We start from the raw sequence: 21,006 nt of genomic DNA, 5'->3' as shown, positions 1-21,006 counted from the left end.
TGCAAGGAAAGAACTATGGACCTCAGATCACTGTCAAAAGGATCTCTACACGGTATGTCCACTGTCCTAGAGGAGTAGAGATGTTCTCCCCACGGTATGTCCACTGTCCTAGAGGAGTAGAGATGTTCTCCCCACGGTATGTCCACTATCCTAGAGGAGTAGAGATGTTCTCCCCACGGTCTGTCCACTGTCCTAGAGGAGTAGAGATGTTCTCCCCACGGTTTGTCCACTATCCTAGAGGAGTAGAGATGTTCTCCTCACGGTCTGTCCACTATCCTAGAGGAGGGTAGAGGTTCTCCTCACGGTCTGTCCACTATCCTAGAGGAGGAGAGATGTTCTCCTCACGGTCTGTACACTATCCATAGGAGTAGAGATGTAGAGGTTCTCCTCACGGTCTGTCCACTATCCTAGAGGAGGAGAGATGTTCTCCTCACGGTCTGTCCACTCTCCTAGAGGAGGAGAGATGTAGAGGTTCTCCTCACGGTCTGTCCACTCTCCTAGAGGAGGAGAGATGTAGAGGTTCTCCTCACGGTCTGTCCACTATCCTAGAGGAGGAGAGATGTAGAGGTTCTCCTCACGGTCTGTCCACTCTCCTAGAGGAGTAGAGATGTTCCCCTCACGGTCTGTCCACTATCCTAGAGGAGTAGAGATGTTCCCCTCACGGTCTGTCCACTATCCTAGAGGAGGGTAGAGGTTCTCCTCACGGTCTGTCCACTCTCCTAGAGGAGTAGAGATGTTCTCCCCACGGTCTGTCCACTATCCTAGAGGAGGGTAGATGTTCTCCCCACGGTCTGTCCACTGTCCTAGAGGAGTAGAGATGTTCTCCCCACGGTCTGTCCACTATCCTAGAGGAGTGGAGATGTTCTCCCCACGGTCTGTCCACTATCCTAGAGGAGTAGAGATGTAGAGGTTCTCCTCACGGTCTGTCCACTATCCTAGAGGAGTAGAGATGTTCTCCTCACAGTCTGTCCACTATCCTAGAGGAGTGGAGATGTTCTCCTCACGGTCTGTCCACTATCCTAGAGGAGTGGAGATGTTCTCCTCACGGTCTGTCCACTATCCTAGAGGAGTAGAGATGTTCTCCTCACGGTCTGTCCACTGTCCTAGAGGAGTAGAGATGTTCTCCCCACGGTCTGTCCACTATCCTAGAGGAGTGGAGATGTTCTCCCCACGGTCTGTCCACTATCCTAGAGGAGTAGAGATGTAGAGGTTCTCCTCACGGTCTGTCCACTATCCTAGAGGAGTAGAGATGTTCTCCTCACAGTCTGTCCACTATCCTAGAGGAGTGGAGATGTTCTCCTCACGGTCTGTCCACTATCCTAGAGGAGTGGAGATGTTCTCCTCACGGTCTGTCCACTATCCTAGAGGAGTAGAGATGTTCTCCTCACGGTCTGTCCACTATCCTAGAGGAGTAGAGATGTTCTCCTCACAGTCTGTCCACTATCCTAGAGGAGTGGAGATGTTCTCCTCACGGTCTGTCCACTATCCTAGAGGAGTGGAGATGTTCTCCTCACGGTCTGTCCACTATCCTAGAGGAGTAGAGATGTTCTCCTCACGGTCTGTCCACTATCCTAGAGGAGTAGAGATGTTCTCCCCACGGTCTGTCCACTATCCTAGAGGAGTGGAGATGTTCTCCTCACGGTCTGTCCACTATCCTAGAGGAGGAGAGATGTTCTCCCCACGGTCTGTCCACTATCCTAGAGGAGTAGAGATGTTCTCCTCACGGTCTGTCCACTCTCCTAGAGGAGTGGAGATGTTCTCCTCACGGTCTGTCCACTCTCCTAGAGGAGTGGAGATGTAGAGATTCTCCTCACGGTTTGTCCACTATCCTAGAGGAGTAGAGATGTTCTCCTCACGGTCTGTCCACTCTCCTAGAGGAGTGGAGATGTAGAGATTCTCCTCACGGTTTGTCCACTATCCTAGAGGAGTAGAGATGTTCTCCTCACGGTCTGTCCACTGTCCTAGAGGAGGGTAGAGGTTCTCCTCACAGTCTGTCCACTATCCTAGAGGAGTAGAGATGTTCTCCCCACGGTCTGTCCACTATCCTAGAGGAGTAGAGATGTTCTCCTCACGGTCAGTCCACTGTCCTAGAGGAGGAGAGATGTAGAGGTTCTCCTCACGGTTTGTCCACTATCCTAGAGGAGTGGAGATGTTCTCCTCACGGTCTGTCCACTATCCTAGAGGAGTGGAGATGTTCTCCTCACGGTCTGTCCACTATCCTAGAGGAGTGGAGATGTTCTCCTCACGGTCTGTCCACTATCCTAGAGGAGTGGAGATGTTCTCCTCACGGTCTGTCCACTATCCTAGAGGAGTGGAGATGTTCTCCTCACGGTCTGTCCACTATCCTAGAGGATTAGAGATGTAGAGATTCTCCTCACGGTCTGTCCACTCTCCTAGAGGAGTGGAGATGTAGAGGTTCTCCTCACGGTTTGTCCACTATCCTAGAGGAGTAGAGATGTTCTCCTCACGGTCTGTCCACTATCCTAGAGGAGTGGAGATGTTCTCCTCACGGTCTGTCCACTATCCTAGAGGAGTAGAGATGTTCTCCTCACGGTCTGTCCACTATCCTAGAGGAGTAGAGATGTAGAGGTTCTCCTCACGGTCTGTCCACTATCCTAGAGGAGTGGAGATGTTCTCCTCACGGTCTGTCCACTCTCCTAGAGGAGTAGAGATGTAGAAATACATCAGAATCACTGTCAAGATGTTTTCTTAAAGAGCTTTTTCAACACAAAGAATCTTAAAGTGTCTTTGAAAACCACAAAGACATGTAGTGATCTGAAGGTTGATGTGGCACCACTGTTTCAGATGTCTGCTCGGTACGGCAGTATGAAATGCAGTGTGTTTATGTTATGATGTCTGCTCGGTACGGCAGTATGAAATGCAGTGTGTTTATGTTATGATGTCTGCTCGGTACGGCAGTATGAAATGCAGTGTGTTTATGTTATGATGTCTGCTAGGTACGGCAGTATGAAATGCAGTGTGTTTATGTTATGATGTCTGCTCGGTACGGCAGTATGAAATGCAGTGTGTTTATGTTATGATGTCTGCTCGGTACGGCAGTATGAAATGCAGTGTGTTCATGTTATGATGTCTGCTCGGTATGGCAGTATGAAATGCAGTGTGTTTATGTTATGATGTCTGCTCGGTACGGCAGTATGAAATGCAGTGTGTTTATGTTATGATGTCTGCTCGGTACGGCAGTATGAAATGCAGTGTGTTTATGTTATGATGTCTGCTCGGTACGGCAGTATGAAATGCAGTGTGTTTATGTTATGATGTCTGCTCGGTACGGCAGTATGAAATGCAGTGTGTTTATGTTATGATGTCTGCTCGGTACGGCAGTATGAAATGCAGTGTGTTTATGTTATGATGTCTGCTCGGTACGGCAGTATGAAATGCAGTGTGTTTATGTTATGATGTCTGCTCGGTACGGCAGTATGAAATGCAGTGTGTTTATGTTATGATGTCTGCTCGGTACGGCAGTATGAAATGCAGTGTGTTTATGTTATGATGTCTGCTCGGTACGGCAGTATGAAATGCAGTGTGTTTATGTTATGATGTCTGCTCGGTACGGCAGTATGAAATGCAGTGTGTTTATGTTATGATGTCTGCTCGGTACGGCAGTATGAAATGCAGTGTGTTTATGTTATGATGTCTGCTCGGTACGGCAGTATGAAATGCAGTGTGTTTATGTTATGATGTCTGCTCGGTACGGCAGTATGAAATGCAGTGTGTTCATGTTATGATGTCTGCTAGGTACGGCAGTATGAAATGCAGTGTGTTTATGTTATGATGTCTGCTCGATACGGCAGTATGAAATGCAGTGTGTTTATGTTATGATGTCTGCTCGGTACGGCATTATGAAATGCAGTGTGTTTATGTTATGATGTCTGCTCGGTACGGCAGTATGAAATGCAGTGTGTTTATGTTATGATGTCTGCTCGGTACGGCAGTATGAAATGCAGTGTGTTTATGTTATGATGTCTGCTCGGTACGGCAGTATGAAATGCAGTGTGTTTATGTTATGATGTCTGCTCGGTACGGCAGTATGAAATGCAGTGTGTTTATGTTATGATGTCTGCTCGGTACGGCAGTATGAAATGCAGTGTGTTTATGTTATGATGTCTGCTCGGTACGGCAGTATGAAATGCAGTGTGTTTATGTTATGATGTCTGCTCGGTACGGCAGTATGAAATGCAGTGTGTTTATGTTATGATGTCTGCTCTGTACGGCAGTATGAAATGCAGTGTGTTTATGTTATGATGTCTGCTCGTTACGGCAGTATGAAATGCAGTGTGTTTATGTTATGATGTCTGCTCGGTACGGCAGTATGAAATGCAGTGTGTTTATGTTATGATGTCTGCTCGGTACGGCAGTATGAAATGCAGTGTGTTTATGTTATGATGTCTGCTCGGTACGGCATTATGAAATGCAGTGTGTTTATGTTATGATGTCTGCTCGGTACGGCAGTATGAAATGCAGTGTGTTTATGTTATGATGTCTGCTCGGTACGGCAGTATGAAATGCAGTGTGTTTATGTTATGATGTCTGCTCGGTACGGCAGTATGAAATGCAGTGTGTTTATGTTATGATGTCTGCTAGGTACGGCAGTATGAAATGCAGTGTGTTTATGTTATGATGTCTGCTCGGTACGGCAGTATGAAATGCAGTGTGTTTATGTTATGATGTCTGCTCGGTACGGCAGTATGAAATGCAGTGTGTTTATGTTATGATGTCTGCTCGGTACGGCAGTATGAAATGCAGTGTGTTTATGTTATGATGTCTGCTCGGTACGGCAGTATGAAATGCAGTGTGTTTATGTTATGATGTCTGCTCGGTACGGCAGTATGAAATGCAGTGTGTTCATGTTATGATGTCTGCTCGGTACGGCAGTATGAAATGCAGTGTGTTTATGCTATGATGTCTGCTCGGTACGGCAGTATGAAATGCAGTGTGTTTATGTTACATTGAGATTCAACTAATTGTTCTCTGCCTCCCTTTTTCATCATCTTCCCTTTCCTCTACCTTCTCTCTCTCTCTCTCTCTCCTTCCTCTACCTTCTCTCCATCCTCTACCTCTCTCTGTCTCTCTATCTCTCTCTCTCTCTCCCCCGCTCTCTCTCCCTCTCTCTCTCTCTCTGTCCCCTATCTCCTCTCTCTCGCTCCTTCCTCTACCTCCTCTCTCTATCTCTCTCTCTCTCTGTCCCCTATCTCCTCTCTCTCGCTCCTTCCTCTACCTTCTCTCTCTCTCTCTCTCTCTCTTTCCCCTATCTCCTCTCTCTCGCTCCTTCCTCTACCTTCTCCCTCTCTCTCTCCCTCCATTCTCTACCTCCTCCATCTCTCTCTCTGCCTCTCTCTCCATCCTCTACCTCCTCCCCCTCTCTCGCTCCATCCTCTCTCTCTTTCTTTCTCTCTCTTTCTCTCTCTGCCTCTCTTTCTTTCTCTCTCTGCCTCTCTCTCCATCCTCCTCTCTCTCTGTCCAGGGGTCGTAAGTGTAAGCCCATCTTTGTGCAGATAGCCCGTCAGGTGGTCAAGCTGAATGCGTCTGACCTGCGACTGCCGTCCAGGGCCTGGAAGGTCAAGCTGGTGGGGGAGGGGGCCGACGATGCTGGAGGGGTGTTTGATGACACCATCACTGAGATGTGTCAGGTAGAGTAACAGTTTAACTACAGTAGAGTTTACAGTTAGATGTGTCAGGTAGAGTAACAGTTTAACTACAGTAGAGTTCACAGTTAGATGTGTCAGGTAGAGTAACAGTTTAACTACAGTAGAGTTTACAGTTAGATGTGTCAGTAACAGTAGAGTTTACAGTAAGATGTGTCAGTTACAGTAGAGTTTACAGTTAAGATGTGTCAGTTACAGTAGAGTTTACAGTTAAGATGTGTCAGTTACAGTAGAGTTTACAGTTAAGATGTGTCAGTTGCAGTAGAGTTTACAGTTAGATGTGTCAGTTGCAGTAGAGTTTACAGTTAAGATGTGTCAGTTACAGTAGAGTTTACAGTTAGATGTGTCAGTTGCAGTAGAGTTTACAGTTAGATGTGTCAGTTGCAGTAGAGTTTACAGTTAGATGTGTCAGTTGCAGTAGAGTTTACAGTTAAGATGTGTCAGTTACAGTAGAGTTTACAGTTAGATGTGTCAGTTGCAGTAGAGTTTACAGTTAGATGTGTCAGTTGCAGTAGAGTTTACAGTTAGATGTGTCAGTTGCAGTAGAGTTTACAGTTAAGATGTGTCAGTTACAGTAGAGTTTACAGTTAGATGTGTCAGTTACAGAGAGCTTACAGTTAGAAGTGGCAGTTACAGTAGAGTTTACAGTTAAGATGTGTCAGTTACAGTAGAGTTTACAGTTAAGATGTGTCAGTTACAGTAGAGTTTACAGTTAAGATGTGTCAGTTACAGTAGAGTTTACAGTTAAGATGTGTCAGTTACAGTAGAGTTTACAGTTAAGATGTGTCAGTTACAGTAGAGTTTACAGTTAAGATGTGTCAGTTACAGTATAGTTTACAGTTAAGATGTGTCAGTTACAGTAGAGTTTACAGTTAGATGTGTCAGTTACAGTAGAGTTTACAGTTAAGATGTGTCAGTTACAGTATAGTTTACAGTTAAGATGTGTCAGTTACAGTAGAGTTTACAGTTAAGATGTGTCAGTTACAGTAGAGTTTACAGTTAAGATGAGTCAGTTACAGTATAGTTTACAGTTAGATGTGTCAGTTACAGTAGAGTTTACAGTTAGATGTGTCAGTTACAGTAGAGTTTACAGTTAAGATGTGTCAGTTACAGTATAGTTTACAGTTAAGATGTGTCAGTTACAGTAGAGTTTACAGTTAGATGTGTCAGTTACAGTAGAGTTTACAGTTAGATGTGTCAGTTACAGTAGAGTTTACAGTTAAGATGTGTCAGTTACAGTATAGTTTACAGTTAAGATGTGTCAGTTACAGTAGAGTTTACAGTTAGATGTGTCAGTTACAGTAGAGTTTACAGTTAAGATGTGTCAGTTACAGTAGAGTTTACAGTTAGATGTGTCAGTTACAGAGAGCTTACAGTTAGAAGTGGCAGTTACAGTAGAGTTTACAGTTAAGATGTGTCAGTTACAGTAGAGTTTACAGTTAAGATGTGTCAGTTACAGTATAGTTTACAGTTAAGATGTGTCAGTTACAGTAGAGTTTACAGTTAGATGTGTCAGTTACAGTAGAGTTTACAGTTAAGATGTGTCAGTTACAGTAGAGTTTACAGTTAAGATGTGTCAGTTACAGTAGAGTTTACAGTTAAGATGTGTCAGTTACAGTAGAGTTTACAGTTAAGATGTGTCAGTTACAGTATAGTTTACAGTTAAGATGTGTCAGTTACAGTAGAGTTTACAGTTAAGATGTGTCAGTTACAGTAGAGTTTACAGTTAAGATGTGTCAGTTACAGTAGAGTTTACAGTTAAGATGTGTCAGTTACAGTAGAGTTTACAGTTAAGATGTGTCAGTTACAGTAGAGTTTACAGTTAAGATGTGTCAGTTACAGTAGAGTTTACAGTTAGATGTGTCAGTTACAGAGAGCTTACAGTTAGAAGTGGCAGTTACAATAGAGTTTACAGTTAAGATGTTTCAGTTACAGTAGAGTTTACAGTTAAGATGTGTCAGTTACAGTAGAGTTTACAGTTAAGATGTGTCAGTTACAGTATAGTTTACAGTTAAGATGTGTCAGTTACAGTAGAGTTTACAGTTAAGATGTGTCAGTTACAGTATAGTTTACAGTTAGATGCTGCAGGAGGTATTATTAACAGTAGAATTAGTGACAATTATAAATAGTAGTGGGATAGTAACAGTAGAATTAGTGAATGTATTATAAATAGTAACAGTAGAATTAGTGACTATTATAAATAGTAGTGAGATAGTAACAGTAGAATTAGTGACTGTTATAAATAGTAGTGAGATAGTAACAGTAGAATTAGTGACTGTTATAAATAGTAGTGAGATAGTAACAGTAGAATTAGTGACTATTATAAATAGTAGTGAGACAGTAACAGTAGAATTAGTGACTATTATAAATAGTAGTGAGACAGTAACAGTAGAATTAGTGACTGTATTATAAATAGTAGTAGGATAGTAACAGTAGAATTAGTGACTGTATTATAAATAGTAGTGGGATAGTAACAGTAGAATTAGTGACTGTATTATAAATAGTAGTGGGATAGTAACAGTAGAATTAGTGACTATAATAAATAGTAGTGGGACAGTAACAGTAGAATTAGTGACTGTATTATAAATAGTAGTGAGATAGTAACAGTAGAATTAGTGACTGTATTATAAATAGTAGTAGGATAGTAACAGTAGAATTAGTGACTGTATTATAAATAGTAGTGGGATAGTAACAAACATTCTAAGTGGTTTGCTGTTTAGGATTTGGGGACAAAGCCTCAGTCTCAACCTGAAGTCATTTCCTTGTGGTGTCTGCACTATTTCAAATCAAATCAAATGTATTTATATAGCCCTTCGTACATCAGCTGATATCTCAAAGTGCTGTACAGAAACCCAGCCTAAAACCACAAACAGCAAGCAATGCAGGTGTAGAAGCACGGTGGCTAGGAAAAACTCCCTAGAAAGGCCAAAACCTAGGAAGAAACCTAGAGAGGAACCAGGCTATGTGGGGTGGCCAGTCCTCTTCTGGCTGTGCCGGGTGGAGATTATAACAGAACATGGCCAAGATGTTCAAATGTTCATAAATGACCAGCATGGTCCAATAATAATAAGGCAGAACAGTTGAAACTGGAGTTCTATGTCTATTCTTCTGAGTTTATACAAACTTCTTTACCAGAGAAATTGACTGTTTTCCTGAAATGTTCAACTAACAAATCGTGAGTCAGAAAAGTGATATTATTTAGAGACGGGCTGTGGACAGGATATCTTGTGAGACTGACGCCTATTTCCTGTGTAGGAGTTGGAGACGGGAGTAGTGGATCTCCTCATCCCCTCCCCCAACGCCACAGCTGAGGTGGGCTACAACAGAGACAGGTGAGGACTGGCTAGGACACCAACAGAGACGCACAGTACCACATATAGAGACAGTACCACAATACTGACATGCTGTCTCATTACCAGTCACCATAGAGACAGTACCACATTACTGACATGCTGTCTCATTACCAGTCACCATAGAGACAGTACCACATTACTGACACGCTGTCTCATTACCAGTCACCATAGAGACAGTACCACATTACTGACACGCTGTCTCATTACTAGTCACCATAGAGACAGTACCACATTACTGACATGCTGACTCATTACCAGTCACCATAGAGACGCTGTCTCATTACCAGTCACCATAGAGACAGTACCACATTACTGACACGCTGTCTCATTACCAGTCACCATAGAGACAGTACCACATTACTGATATGCTGTCTCATTACCAGTCACCATAGAGACGCTATCTCATTACCAGTCACCATAGAGACAGTACCACATTACTGACATGCTGTCTCATTACCAGTCACCATAGAGACGCTGTCTCATTACCAGTCACCATAGAGACAGTACCACATTACTGACATGCTGTCTCATTACCAGTCACCATAGAGACGCTGTCTCATTACCAGTCACCATAGAGACAGTACCACATTACTGACACTCTGTCTCATTACTAGTCACCATAGAGACAGTACCACATTACTGACACGCTGTCTCATTACCAGTCACCATAGAGACGCTGTCTCATTACCAGTCACCATATAGAGACAGTACCACAGACTATACAGAAGTATAGTCTATATAACTCTGTGTTATGGGCCACTACAGAGCTATAGTCTATATGACTCTGTGTTATGGGCCACTACAGAGCTATAGTCTATATGACTCTGTGTTATGGGCCACTACAGAGCTATAGTCTATATGACTCTGTGTTATGGGCCACTACAGAGCTATAGTCTATATGACTCTGTGTCGTGGGCCACTACAGAGCTATAGTCTATATGACTGTGTTATGGGCCACTACAGAGCTATAGTCTATATGACTCTGTGTTATGGGCCACTACAGAGCTATAGTCTATATGACTCTGTGTTATGGGCCACTACAGAGCTATAGTCTATATGACTCTGTGTTATGGGCCACTACAGAGCTATAGTCTATATGACTCTGTGTTATGAGCCACTACAGAGATATAGTCTATATGACACTGTGGTATGGGCCACTACAGAGCTATAGTCTATATGACTCTGTGTCGTGGGTCACTACAGAGCTCTAGTCTATATGAGGTCAACTCTAAACCTCCCTCCCTCCCCCAGGTTCCTGCTGAGCCCGTCAGCCTGTCTGGATGAGCAGCTCCTCCAGTTTAAGTTCCTGGGTATCCTGATGGGGGTGGCTATCCGGACCAAGAAGCCCCTGGACCTGCACCTTGCCCCCATGGTGTGGAAGCAGCTGTGTTGTATTCCTCTGGTCCTGGAGGATCTAGAGGAGGTGGACCTGCTCTACGTTCAGACACTCAACAGCATTCTTCACATTGAAGACAGCGGCATCACAGAGGATAATTTTCATGAGGTGATAGATTTATTCTGTCTTTTTTTTTATCCTCAGCTTAAGGTCACGAACTACGATATTGGTATGAGTATGAGGGGGATGAGAAGGAGGAGGATGAGGATGATGAGGGGGATGAGAAGTATGAGGGGGAGGGGGATGAGGAGTAGGATGAGGGGGGTGAGGATGATGAGGTATAATGATAATATGGTATGGTGATAATATGGTATGGTGAGGTCTCAGTATGGTGATAATATGGTATGGTGATAATATGGTATGGTGATAATATGGTATGGTGAGGTCTCTCAGTATGGTGATAATATGGTATGGTGATAATATGGTATGGTGATAATATAGTATGGTGATAATATGGTATGGTGAGGTCTCTCAGTATGGTGATAATATAGTATGGTGATAATATGGTATGGTGATAATATGGTATGGTGATAATATGGTATGGTGAGGTCTCTCAGTATGGTGATAATATGGTATGGTGATAATATGGTATGGTATGGTGATAATATGGTATGGTGAGGTCTCTCAGTATGGTGATAATATGGTATGGTGATAATATGGTATGGTGAGGTCTCTCAGTATGGTGATAATATGGTATGGTGATAATATGGTATGGTGAGGTCTCTCAGTATGGTGATAATATGGTATGGTGGTAATATGGTATGGTGAGGTCTCTCAGTATGGTGATAATATGGTATGGTGATAATATGGTATGGTGAGGTCTCTCAGTATGGTGATAATATGGTATGGTGATAATATGGTATGGTGAGGTCTCTCAGTATGGTGATAATATGGTATGGTGATAATATGGTATGGTGGTAATATGGTATGGTGATAATATGGTATGGTGAGGTCTCTCAGTATGGTGATAATATGGTATGGTGGTAATATGGTGTGGTGATAATATGGTACGGTGATAATATGGTATGGTGATAATATGGTATGGTGGTAATATGGTATGGTGAGGTCTCTCAGTATGGTGATAATATGGTATGGTGATAATATGGTATGGTGAGGTCTCTCAGTATGGTGGTAATATGGTATGGTGATAATATGGTATGATGAGGTCTCTCAGTATGGTGATAATATGGTATGGTGATAATATGGTATGGTGTGAGGTCTCTCAGTATGGTGATAATATGGTATGGTGAGGTCCCTCAGTATGGTGATAATATGGTATGGTGATAATATGGTATGGTGTGAGGTCTCTCAGTATGGTGATAATATGGTATGGTGATAATATGGTATGGTGTGAGGTCTCTCAGTATGGTGATAATATGGTATGGTGATAATATGGTATGGTGGTAATATGGTATGGTGATAATATAGTATGGTGATAATATAGTATGGTGAGGTCTCTCAGTATGGTGATAATATGGTATGGTGATAATATGGTATGGTGATAATATGGTATGGTGATACTATGGTATGGTGATAATATGGTATGGTGTGGTGAGGTCTCTCAGTATGGTGGTAATATGGTATGGTGATAATATGGTATGGTGGTAATATGGTATGGTGAGGTCTCAGTATGGTGATAATATGGTATGGTGATAATATGGTATGGTGATAATATGGTATGGTGGTAATATGCTATGGTGATAATATGGTATGGAGATAATATGGTATGGAGATAATATGGTATGGAGATAATATGGTATGGTGATAATATGGTATGGTGATAATATGGTATGGTGAGGTCTCTCAGTATGGTGATAATATGGTATGGTGATAATATGGTATGGTGATAATATAGTATGGTGAGGTCTCTCAGTATGGTGATAATATGGTATGGTGAGGTCTCTCAGTATGGTGATAATATGGTGTGGTGATAATATTGTATGGTGATAATATAGTATGGTGATAATATAGTATGGTGAGGTCTCTCAGTATGGTGATAATATGGTATGGTGATAATATGGTATGGTGATAATATGGTATGGAGATAATATGGTATGGAGATAATATGGTATGGAGATAATATGGTATGGTGATAATATGGTATGGAGATAATATGGTATGGAGATAATATGGTAATATGGTATGGTGATAATATGGTATGGTGATAATATGGTATGGTGATAATATGGTATGGTGATAATATGGTATGGTGAGGTCTCTCAGTATGGAGATAATATGGTATGGTGATAATATGGTATGGTGAGGTCTCTCAGTATGGTGATAATATGGTATGGTGATAATATGGTATGGTATGGTGATAATATGGTATGGTGAGGTCTCTCAGTATGGTGATAATATGGTATGGAGATAATATGGTATGGTGATAATATGGTATGGAGATAATATGGTATGGAGATAAGATGGTATGGAGATAATATGGTATGGTGATAATATGGTATGGAGATAATATGGTATGGTGATAATATGGTATGGAGATAATATGGTATGGTGATAATATGGTATGGAGATAATATGGTATGGTGATAATATGGTATGGTGATAATATGGTATGGTGATAATATGGTATGGAGATAATATGGTATGGTGATAATATGGTATGGTGATAATATGGTATGGTGAGGTCTCTCAGTATGGTGATAATATGGTATGGAGATAATATGGTATGGTGATAATATGGTATGGAGATAATATGGTATGGAGATAAGATGGTATGGAGATAATATGGTATGGTGATAATATGGTATGGAGATAATATGGTATGGTGATAATATGGTATGGAGATAATATGGTATGGTGATAATATGGTATGGAGATAATATGGTATGGTGATAATATGGTATGGTGATAATATGGTATGGTGATAATAGGGTATGGAGATAATATGGTATGGTGATAATATGGTATGGAGATAATATGGTATGGAGATAAGATGGTATGGAGATAATATGGTATGGTGATAATATGGTATGGAGATAATATGGTATGGTGATAATATGGTATGGAGATAATATGGTATGGTGATAATATGGTATGGAGATAATATGGTATGGTGATAATATGGTAATATGGTATGGTGATAATATGGTATGGAGATAATATGGTATGGTGATAATATGGTAATATGGTATGGTGATAATATGGTATGGAGATAATATGGTATGGTGATAATATGGTAATATGGTATGGTGATAATATGGTATGGAGATAATATGGTATGGTGATAATATGGTATGGAGATAATATGGTATGGTGATAATATGGTAATATGGTATGGTGATAATATGGTATGGAGATAATATGGTATGGTGATAATATGGTAATATGGTATGGTGATAATATGGTATGGTGATAATATGGTATGGTGATAATATGGTATGGAGATAATATGGTATGGTGATAATATGGAGTATGGAGATAATATGGTATGGTGATAATATGGTAATATGGTATGGTGATAATATGGTATGGTGATAATATGGAGTATGGAGATAATATGGTATGAATATTCGTTCCCCCCGACACACACATTTTTTTTTTTTTTTTTTTTTAACCTTTAACCTAACTAGGCAAGTCAGTTAAGAACAAATTCTTATTTACAATGACGGCCTAGGAACAGTGGGTTAACTGCCTGTTCAGGGGCAGAACGACAGCTACGGGGGTTTTGAACTTGCAACCTTCCGGTTGCTAGTCCAACGCTCTAACCACTAGGCTACCCTGCCGCCCCACTGCACTGTGACTCTACTGGACTGGACAGGGCTCCCTCTCTCTCTCACACAGAAACACACACACACATTGTGGAATGCAAGGGTCCTGTTGATGCAGCACATCCTGTCTGGGGATTGGCCAGTTGGCCTGCCTCCCAGGAAGGACCACAGCCAGGATAGATAGAGAGAGTCCAGAGAGGGAGAGGAAGGGAGAGAGGGGGGGAAGAGGGAGGGAGGGAGAGACATGGCCTCCCTGTCTTGTGAAGGAAGGACCACAGCCAGGATAGAAAGAGAGAGTCCAGAGAGGGAGAGGAAGGGAGAGAGGGGGGGAAGAGGGTGGGAGAGAGTGAAATGGCCTCCCTGTCTTGTGAAGGAAGGACCACAGCCAGGATAGATAGAGAGAGTCCAGAGAGGGAGAGGAAGGGAGAGAGGCGGGGAAGAGGGAGGGAGAGAGAGAGGGGGGGGAAGAGGGAGAGGAGAGGGAGAGAGGGGGGGAAGAGGGAGGGAGGGAGAGACATGGCCTCCCTGTCTTGTGAAGGAAGGACCACAGCCAGGATAGAAAGAGAGAGTCCAGAGAGGGAGAGGAAGGGAGAGAGGGGGGGAAGAGGGTGGGAGAGAGTGAAATGGCCTCCCTGTCTTGTGAAGGAAGGACCACAGCCAGGATAGATAGAGAGAGTCCAGAGAGGGAGAGGAAGGGAGAGAGGGGGGGAAGAGGGTGGGAGAGAGTGAAATGGCCTCTCAGGCCCACAGTCTCCTAGCCAAGAGAGGGAAAGAGGGAGGAAGGAGCAGGAGGAGAGAGAGAAATGGCCTCTCAGGCCCACAGTCTCCTAGCCAAGAGAGGGAAAGAGGGAGGAAGGAGCAGGAGGAGAGAGAGAAATGGCCTCTCAGGCCCACAGTCTCCTAGCCAAGAGAGGGAAAGAGGGAGGAAGGAGCAGGGGGAGAGAGAGAAATGGCCTCTCAGGCCCACAGTCTCCTAGCCAAGAGAGGGAAAGATGGAACAGGAGGAGAGAGAGAAATGGCCTCTCAGGCCCACAGTCTCCTAGCCAAGAGAGGGAAAGAGGGAGGAAGGAGCGGGAGGAGAGAGAGAAATGGCCTCTCAGGCCCACAGTCTCCTAGCCAAGAGAGGGAAAGAGGGAGGAAGGAGCAGGAGGAGAGAGAGAAATGGCCTCTCAGGCCCACAGTCTCCTAGCCAAGAGAGGGAAAGATGGAGGAAGGAGCAGGAGGAGAGAGAGAAATGGCCTCTCAGGCCCACAGTCTCCTAGCCAAGAGAGGGAAAGAGGGAGGAAGGAGCGGGAGGAGAGAGAGAAATGGCCTCTCAGGCCCACAGTCTCCTAGCCAAGAGAGGGAAAGATGGAGGAAGGAGCGGGAGGAGAGAGAGAAATGGCCTCTCAGGCCCACAGTCTCCTAGCCAAGAGAGGGAAAGAGGGAGGAAGGAGCGGGAGGAGAGAGAGAGAGACAGGGAATAAAGAGAAAGGGACTGTAATCTCCTGATCTGACAGGATTCTGAATCAACTCTCTACAAATGGAATTGACCCCCCAACTTGAATTCAGATGAAGTGATGTTGTACTGTTGTGTTCCTCCTCCTAGATGATTCCTCTGGATTCCTTCGTGGGTCAGAGTGCAGACGGTAAGATGGTCCCTATCATCCCCGGGGGAAACAGCATCCCTCTGACCTTCTCCAACAGGAAGGAGTATGTAGCCCGGGCCATCGAGTACCGCCTGCACGAGATAGACAGACAGGTACGACACATAACACCATCGAGTACCGCCTGCACGAGATAGACAGACAGGTACGACACACAGGAGTACCGTCTGCACGAGATAGACAGACAGGTACGACACAGATAACACCATCGAGTACCACCTGCACCAGATAGACAGACAGGTACGAGACAGATAACACCATCGAGTACCGCCTGCACCAGATAGACAGACAGGTACGAGACAGATAACACCATCGAGTACCGCCTGCACCAGATAGACAGACAGGTACGAGACAGATAACACCATCGAGTACCGCCTGCACGAGATAGACAGACAGGTACGACACATAACACCATCGAGTACCGCCTGCACGAGATAGACAGACAGGTACGACACACAGGAGTACCGCCTGCACCAGATAGACAGACAGGTACGAGACAGATAACACCATCGAGTACCGCCTGCACCAGATAGACAGACAGGTACGAGACAGATAACACCATCGAGTACCGCCTGCACCAGATAGACAGACAGGTACGAGACAGATAACACCATCGAGTACCGCCTGCACCAGATAGACAGACAGGTACGAGACACAGGAGTACCGTCTGCACGAGATAGACAGACAGGTACGACACAGATAACACCATCGAGTACCACCTGCACCAGATAGACAGACAGGTACGAGACAGATAACACCATCGAGTACCGCCTGCACCAGATAGACAGACAGGTACGAGACAGATAACACCATCGAGTACCGCCTGCACCAGATAGACAGACAGGTACGAGACAGATAACACCATCGAGTACCGCCTGCACCAGATAGACAGACAGGTACGAGACACAGGAGTACCGTCTGCACGAGATAGACAGACAGGTACGAGACAGATAACACCATCGAGTACCGCCTGCACCAGATAGACAGACAGGTACGACACAGATAACACCATCGAGTACCGCCTGCACCAGATAGACAGACAGGTACGACACACAGGAGTACCGCCTGCACGAGATAGACAGACAGGTACGAGACAGATAACACCATCGAGTACCGCCTGCACGAGATAGACAGACAGGTACGACACACAGGAGTACCGCCTGCACGAGATAGACAGACAGGTACGAGACAGATAACACCATCGAGTACCGCCTGCACGAGATAGACAGACAGGTACGAGACAGATAACACCATCGAGTACCGCCTGCACCAGATAGACAGACAGGTACGAGACAGATAACACCATCGAGTACCGCCTGCACCAGATAGACAGACAGGTACGACACACAGGAGTACCGCCTGCACCAGATAGACAGACAGGTACGAGACAGATAACACCATCGAGTACCGCCTGCACCAGATAGACAGACAGGTACGAGACAGATAACACCATTGAGTACCGCCTGCACCAGATAGACAGACAGGTACGAGACACAGGAGTACCGTCTGCACGAGATAGACAGACAGGTACGACACAGATAACACCATCGAGTACCACCTGCACCAGATAGACAGACAGGTACGAGACAGATAACACCATCGAGTACCGCCTGCACCAGATAGACAGACAGGTACGAGACAGATAACACCATCGAGTACCGCCTGCACCAGATAGACAGACAGGTACGAGACAGATAACACCATCGAGTACCGCCTGCACCAGATAGACAGACAGGTACGAGACACAGGAGTACCGTCTGCACGAGATAGACAGACAGGTACGAGACAGATAACACCATCGAGTACCGCCTGCACCAGATAGACAGACAGGTACGACACAGATAACACCATCGAGTACCGCCTGCACCAGATAGACAGACAGGTACGACACACAGGAGTACCGCCTGCACGAGATAGACAGACAGGTACGAGACAGATAACACCATCGAGTACCGCCTGCACGAGATAGACAGACAGGTACGAGACAGATAACACCATCGAGTACCGCCTGCACCAGATAGACAGACAGGTACGAGACAGATAACACCATCGAGTACCGCCTGCACCAGATAGACAGACAGGTACGACACACAGGAGTACCGCCTGCACGAGATAGACAGACAGGTACGAGACAGATAACACCATCGAGTACCGCCTGCACGAGATAGACAGACAGGTACGAGACAGATAACACCATCGAGTACCGCCTGCACCAGATAGACAGACAGGTACGAGACAGATAACACCATCGAGTACCGCCTGCACCAGATAGACAGACAGGTACGACACACAGGAGTACCGCCTGCACCAGATAGACAGACAGGTACGACACAGATAACACCATCGAGTACCGCCTGCACCAGATAGACAGACAGGTACGAGACAGATAACACCATCGAGTACCGCCTGCACCAGATAGACAGACAGGTACGAGACAGACAACACCATCGAGTACCGCCTGCACCAGATAGACAGACAGGTACGAGACAGATAACACCATCGAGTACCACCTGCACCAGATAGACAGACAGGTACGAGACAGATAACACCATCGAGTACCGCCTGCACCAGATAGACAGACAGGTACGAGACAGATAACACCATCGAGTACCGCCTGCACCAGATAGACAGACAGGTACGACACACAGGAGTACCGCCTGCACGAGATAGACAGACAGGTACGAGACAGATAACACCATCGAGTACCGCCTGCACGAGATAGACAGACATGTACGAGACAGATAACACCATCGAGTACCGCCTGCACCAGATAGACAGACAGGTACGAGACAGACAACACCATCGAGTACCGCCTGCACCAGATAGACAGACAGGTACGACACACAGGAGTACCGCCTGCACCAGATAGACAGACAGGTACGACACAGATAACACCATCGAGTACCGCCTGCACCAGATAGACAGACAGGTACGAGACAGATAACACCATCGAGTACCGCCTGCACCAGATAGACAGACAGGTACGAGACAGACAACACCATCGAGTACCGCCTGCACCAGATAGACAGACAGGTACGAGACAGATAACACCATCGAGTACCACCTGCACCAGATAGACAGACAGGTACGAGACAGATAACACCATCGAGTACCGCCTGCACCAGATAGACAGACGGGTACGAGAGGCAGCACACCAGAGCGACTGACAGCTGCTGTTGGTCGTCCTATCGTCTCATGTTTTGTTAATTTCCAGTGGATTCTACATGACTGACAGCGGCTGTTGGTCGTCCTATCCCCTCATGTTTTGTTAATTTCCCGTGGATTCTACATGTCTGACAGCGGCTGTTGGTCGTCCTATCGTCCTCATGTTTTGTTAATTTCCCGTGGATTCTACATGTCTGACAGCTGCTGTTGGTCGTCCTATCGCCTCATGTTTTGTTAATTTCCCGTGGATTCTACATGTCTGACAGCGGCTGTTGGTCGTCCTATCCCCTCATGTTTTGTTAATTTCCCGTGGATTCTACATGTCTGACAGCTGCTGTTGGTCGTCCTATCGTCCTCATATTTTGTTAATTTCCCGTGGATTCTACATGTCTGACAGCGGCTGTTGGTCGTCCTATCGCCTCATGTTTTGTTAATTTCCAGTGGATTCTACATGTCTGACAGCAGCTGTTGGTCGTCCTATCGTCCTCATGTTTTGTTAATTTCCCGTGGATTCTACATGTCTGACAGCGGCTGTTGGTCGTCCTATCGCCTCATGTTTTGTTAATTTCCCGTGGATTCTACATGTCTGACAGCTGCTGTTGGTCGTCCTATCGCCTCATGTTTTGTTAATTTCCCGTGGATTCTACATGTCTGACAGCGGCTGTTGGTCGTCCTATCGTCTCATGTTTTGTTAATTTCCCGTGGATTCTACATGTCTGACAGCTGCTGTTGGTCGTCCTATCGCCTCATGTTTTGTTAATTTCCCGTGGATTCTACATGTCTGACAGCGGCTGTTGGTCGTCCTATCGTCTCATGTTTTGTTAATTTCCCGTGGATTCTACATGTCTGACAGCTGCTGTTGGTCGTCCTACCGCCTCATGTTTTGTTAATTTCCCGTGGATTCTACATGTCTGACAGCTGCTGTTGGTCGTCCTATCGCCTCATGTTTTGTTAATTTCCAGTGGATTCTACATGTCTGACAGCTGCTGTTGGTCGTCCTATCGCCTCATGTTTTGTTAATTTCCCGTGGATTCTACATGTCTGCCGCAGTTCATTAACCTCCAGCGGGTGATGACTAACACACCGTGGCCACCTACTGCTTTTAGACCTTCCTCTTCGTGGTGTCTTCTCTACGAGGCATTATCGAGCTCTCTGCACTACACTTAGGCTATGGCCCCGGGGCTTTTCATTTCAGACAGAAACTCAGCAGACCTCTCCTCCACTCTGAAACTTGAGATGTATATATTGAATTATTCGATTAAGACAAGAGGCACTGCGCTCTTTTATAATAGAAGCTGAATTCTGAATTGGTTTTAAGATGAAGAATCATGCCTGGAATTTTTCTAAGTAATCTTAACACCCAGCTTGGTTGGCATGGGAACAACTATATTTATAATTGTAGAAACATCATGGTTCAGTATATAACTATAACTAGACTGTATTTATAAGTATAAGACTCTAAGGTGTGAGAGTACAGTACATGTCTCTGTTAGTTATGTGTTTAACTCTCAACTGGAAACTCTTGTTTCATATCTCCCCTCCCCCCGTCTCTCTCCCCTGTCTTTCTCCTTCCCCTATATCTCTCTCCCCCTCTCTCTCTCTCTCCCTCCCCTCCCTATCCCTCTCTCTCTCCCTCTATCCCTCTCTCTCCCCTTATCCCTCTCACCCATCCCTCTCGATCCCCCCTCTCTCTCTCACTCCCCCTCTCTCTCTCCCTTCCCTATTCCTCTCTCTCTCTCTCCCCCATCCCTCTCTCTCCCCCCTATCCCTCTCTCTCTCGCCCCCTCTCTCTCTCCCTCCCCTCCCTATCCCTCTCTCTCTCCCTCTATCCCTCTCTCTCCCCTTATCCCTCTCTCCCATCCCTCTCGATCCCCCCTCTCTCTCTTGCTCCCTCTCTCTCTCTCCCTCCCCTATTCCTCTCTCTCTCTCTCCCCCATCCCTCTCTCCCCCCTATCCCTCTCTCTCTCTCCCCCCTCTCTCTCTCCCTCCCCTCACTATCCCTCTCTCTCTCCCCTTATCCCACTCTCCCATCCCTCTCGATCCCCCTCTCTTTCTTGC

At 45.1% G+C, this 21,006-nt stretch overlaps 1 protein-coding gene and 1 long non-coding RNA gene across 2 annotated transcripts in view; both read left to right on the top strand.

Moving 5' to 3' along the window:
- LOC110527031 (probable E3 ubiquitin-protein ligase HERC1) overlaps positions 1 to 21,006 on the top strand; it is a 241,573-nt gene that overhangs the window by 210,094 nt on the left and 10,473 nt on the right. Inside the window, exons 77-81 of the mRNA XM_036964527.1 lie at positions 1 to 52; positions 5,483 to 5,648; positions 8,919 to 8,995; positions 10,268 to 10,520; positions 15,726 to 15,878. The exon at positions 1 to 52 is cut by the window's left edge and continues 118 nt beyond it. Coding sequence (XP_036820422.1) covers positions 1 to 52; positions 5,483 to 5,648; positions 8,919 to 8,995; positions 10,268 to 10,520; positions 15,726 to 15,878 — 701 coding nt within the window. The remainder of the gene's footprint in view (positions 53 to 5,482; positions 5,649 to 8,918; positions 8,996 to 10,267; positions 10,521 to 15,725; positions 15,879 to 21,006) is intronic.
- Positions 17,278 to 20,564, top strand: LOC118944553. Its single transcript, XR_005039909.1, has 3 exons — positions 17,278 to 18,063; positions 18,107 to 18,418; positions 18,462 to 20,564. It is a non-coding gene; the product is annotated as an uncharacterized LOC118944553 (long non-coding RNA).

This window comes from Oncorhynchus mykiss, chromosome 26 (assembly GCF_013265735.2).
Source record: "Oncorhynchus mykiss isolate Arlee chromosome 26, USDA_OmykA_1.1, whole genome shotgun sequence".
Classification (NCBI taxonomy): Eukaryota; Metazoa; Chordata; class Actinopteri; order Salmoniformes; family Salmonidae; genus Oncorhynchus; species Oncorhynchus mykiss.
Note: the sequence above shows the minus strand (reverse complement) of the source record. Positions and strands in the feature narration are given on the sequence as shown.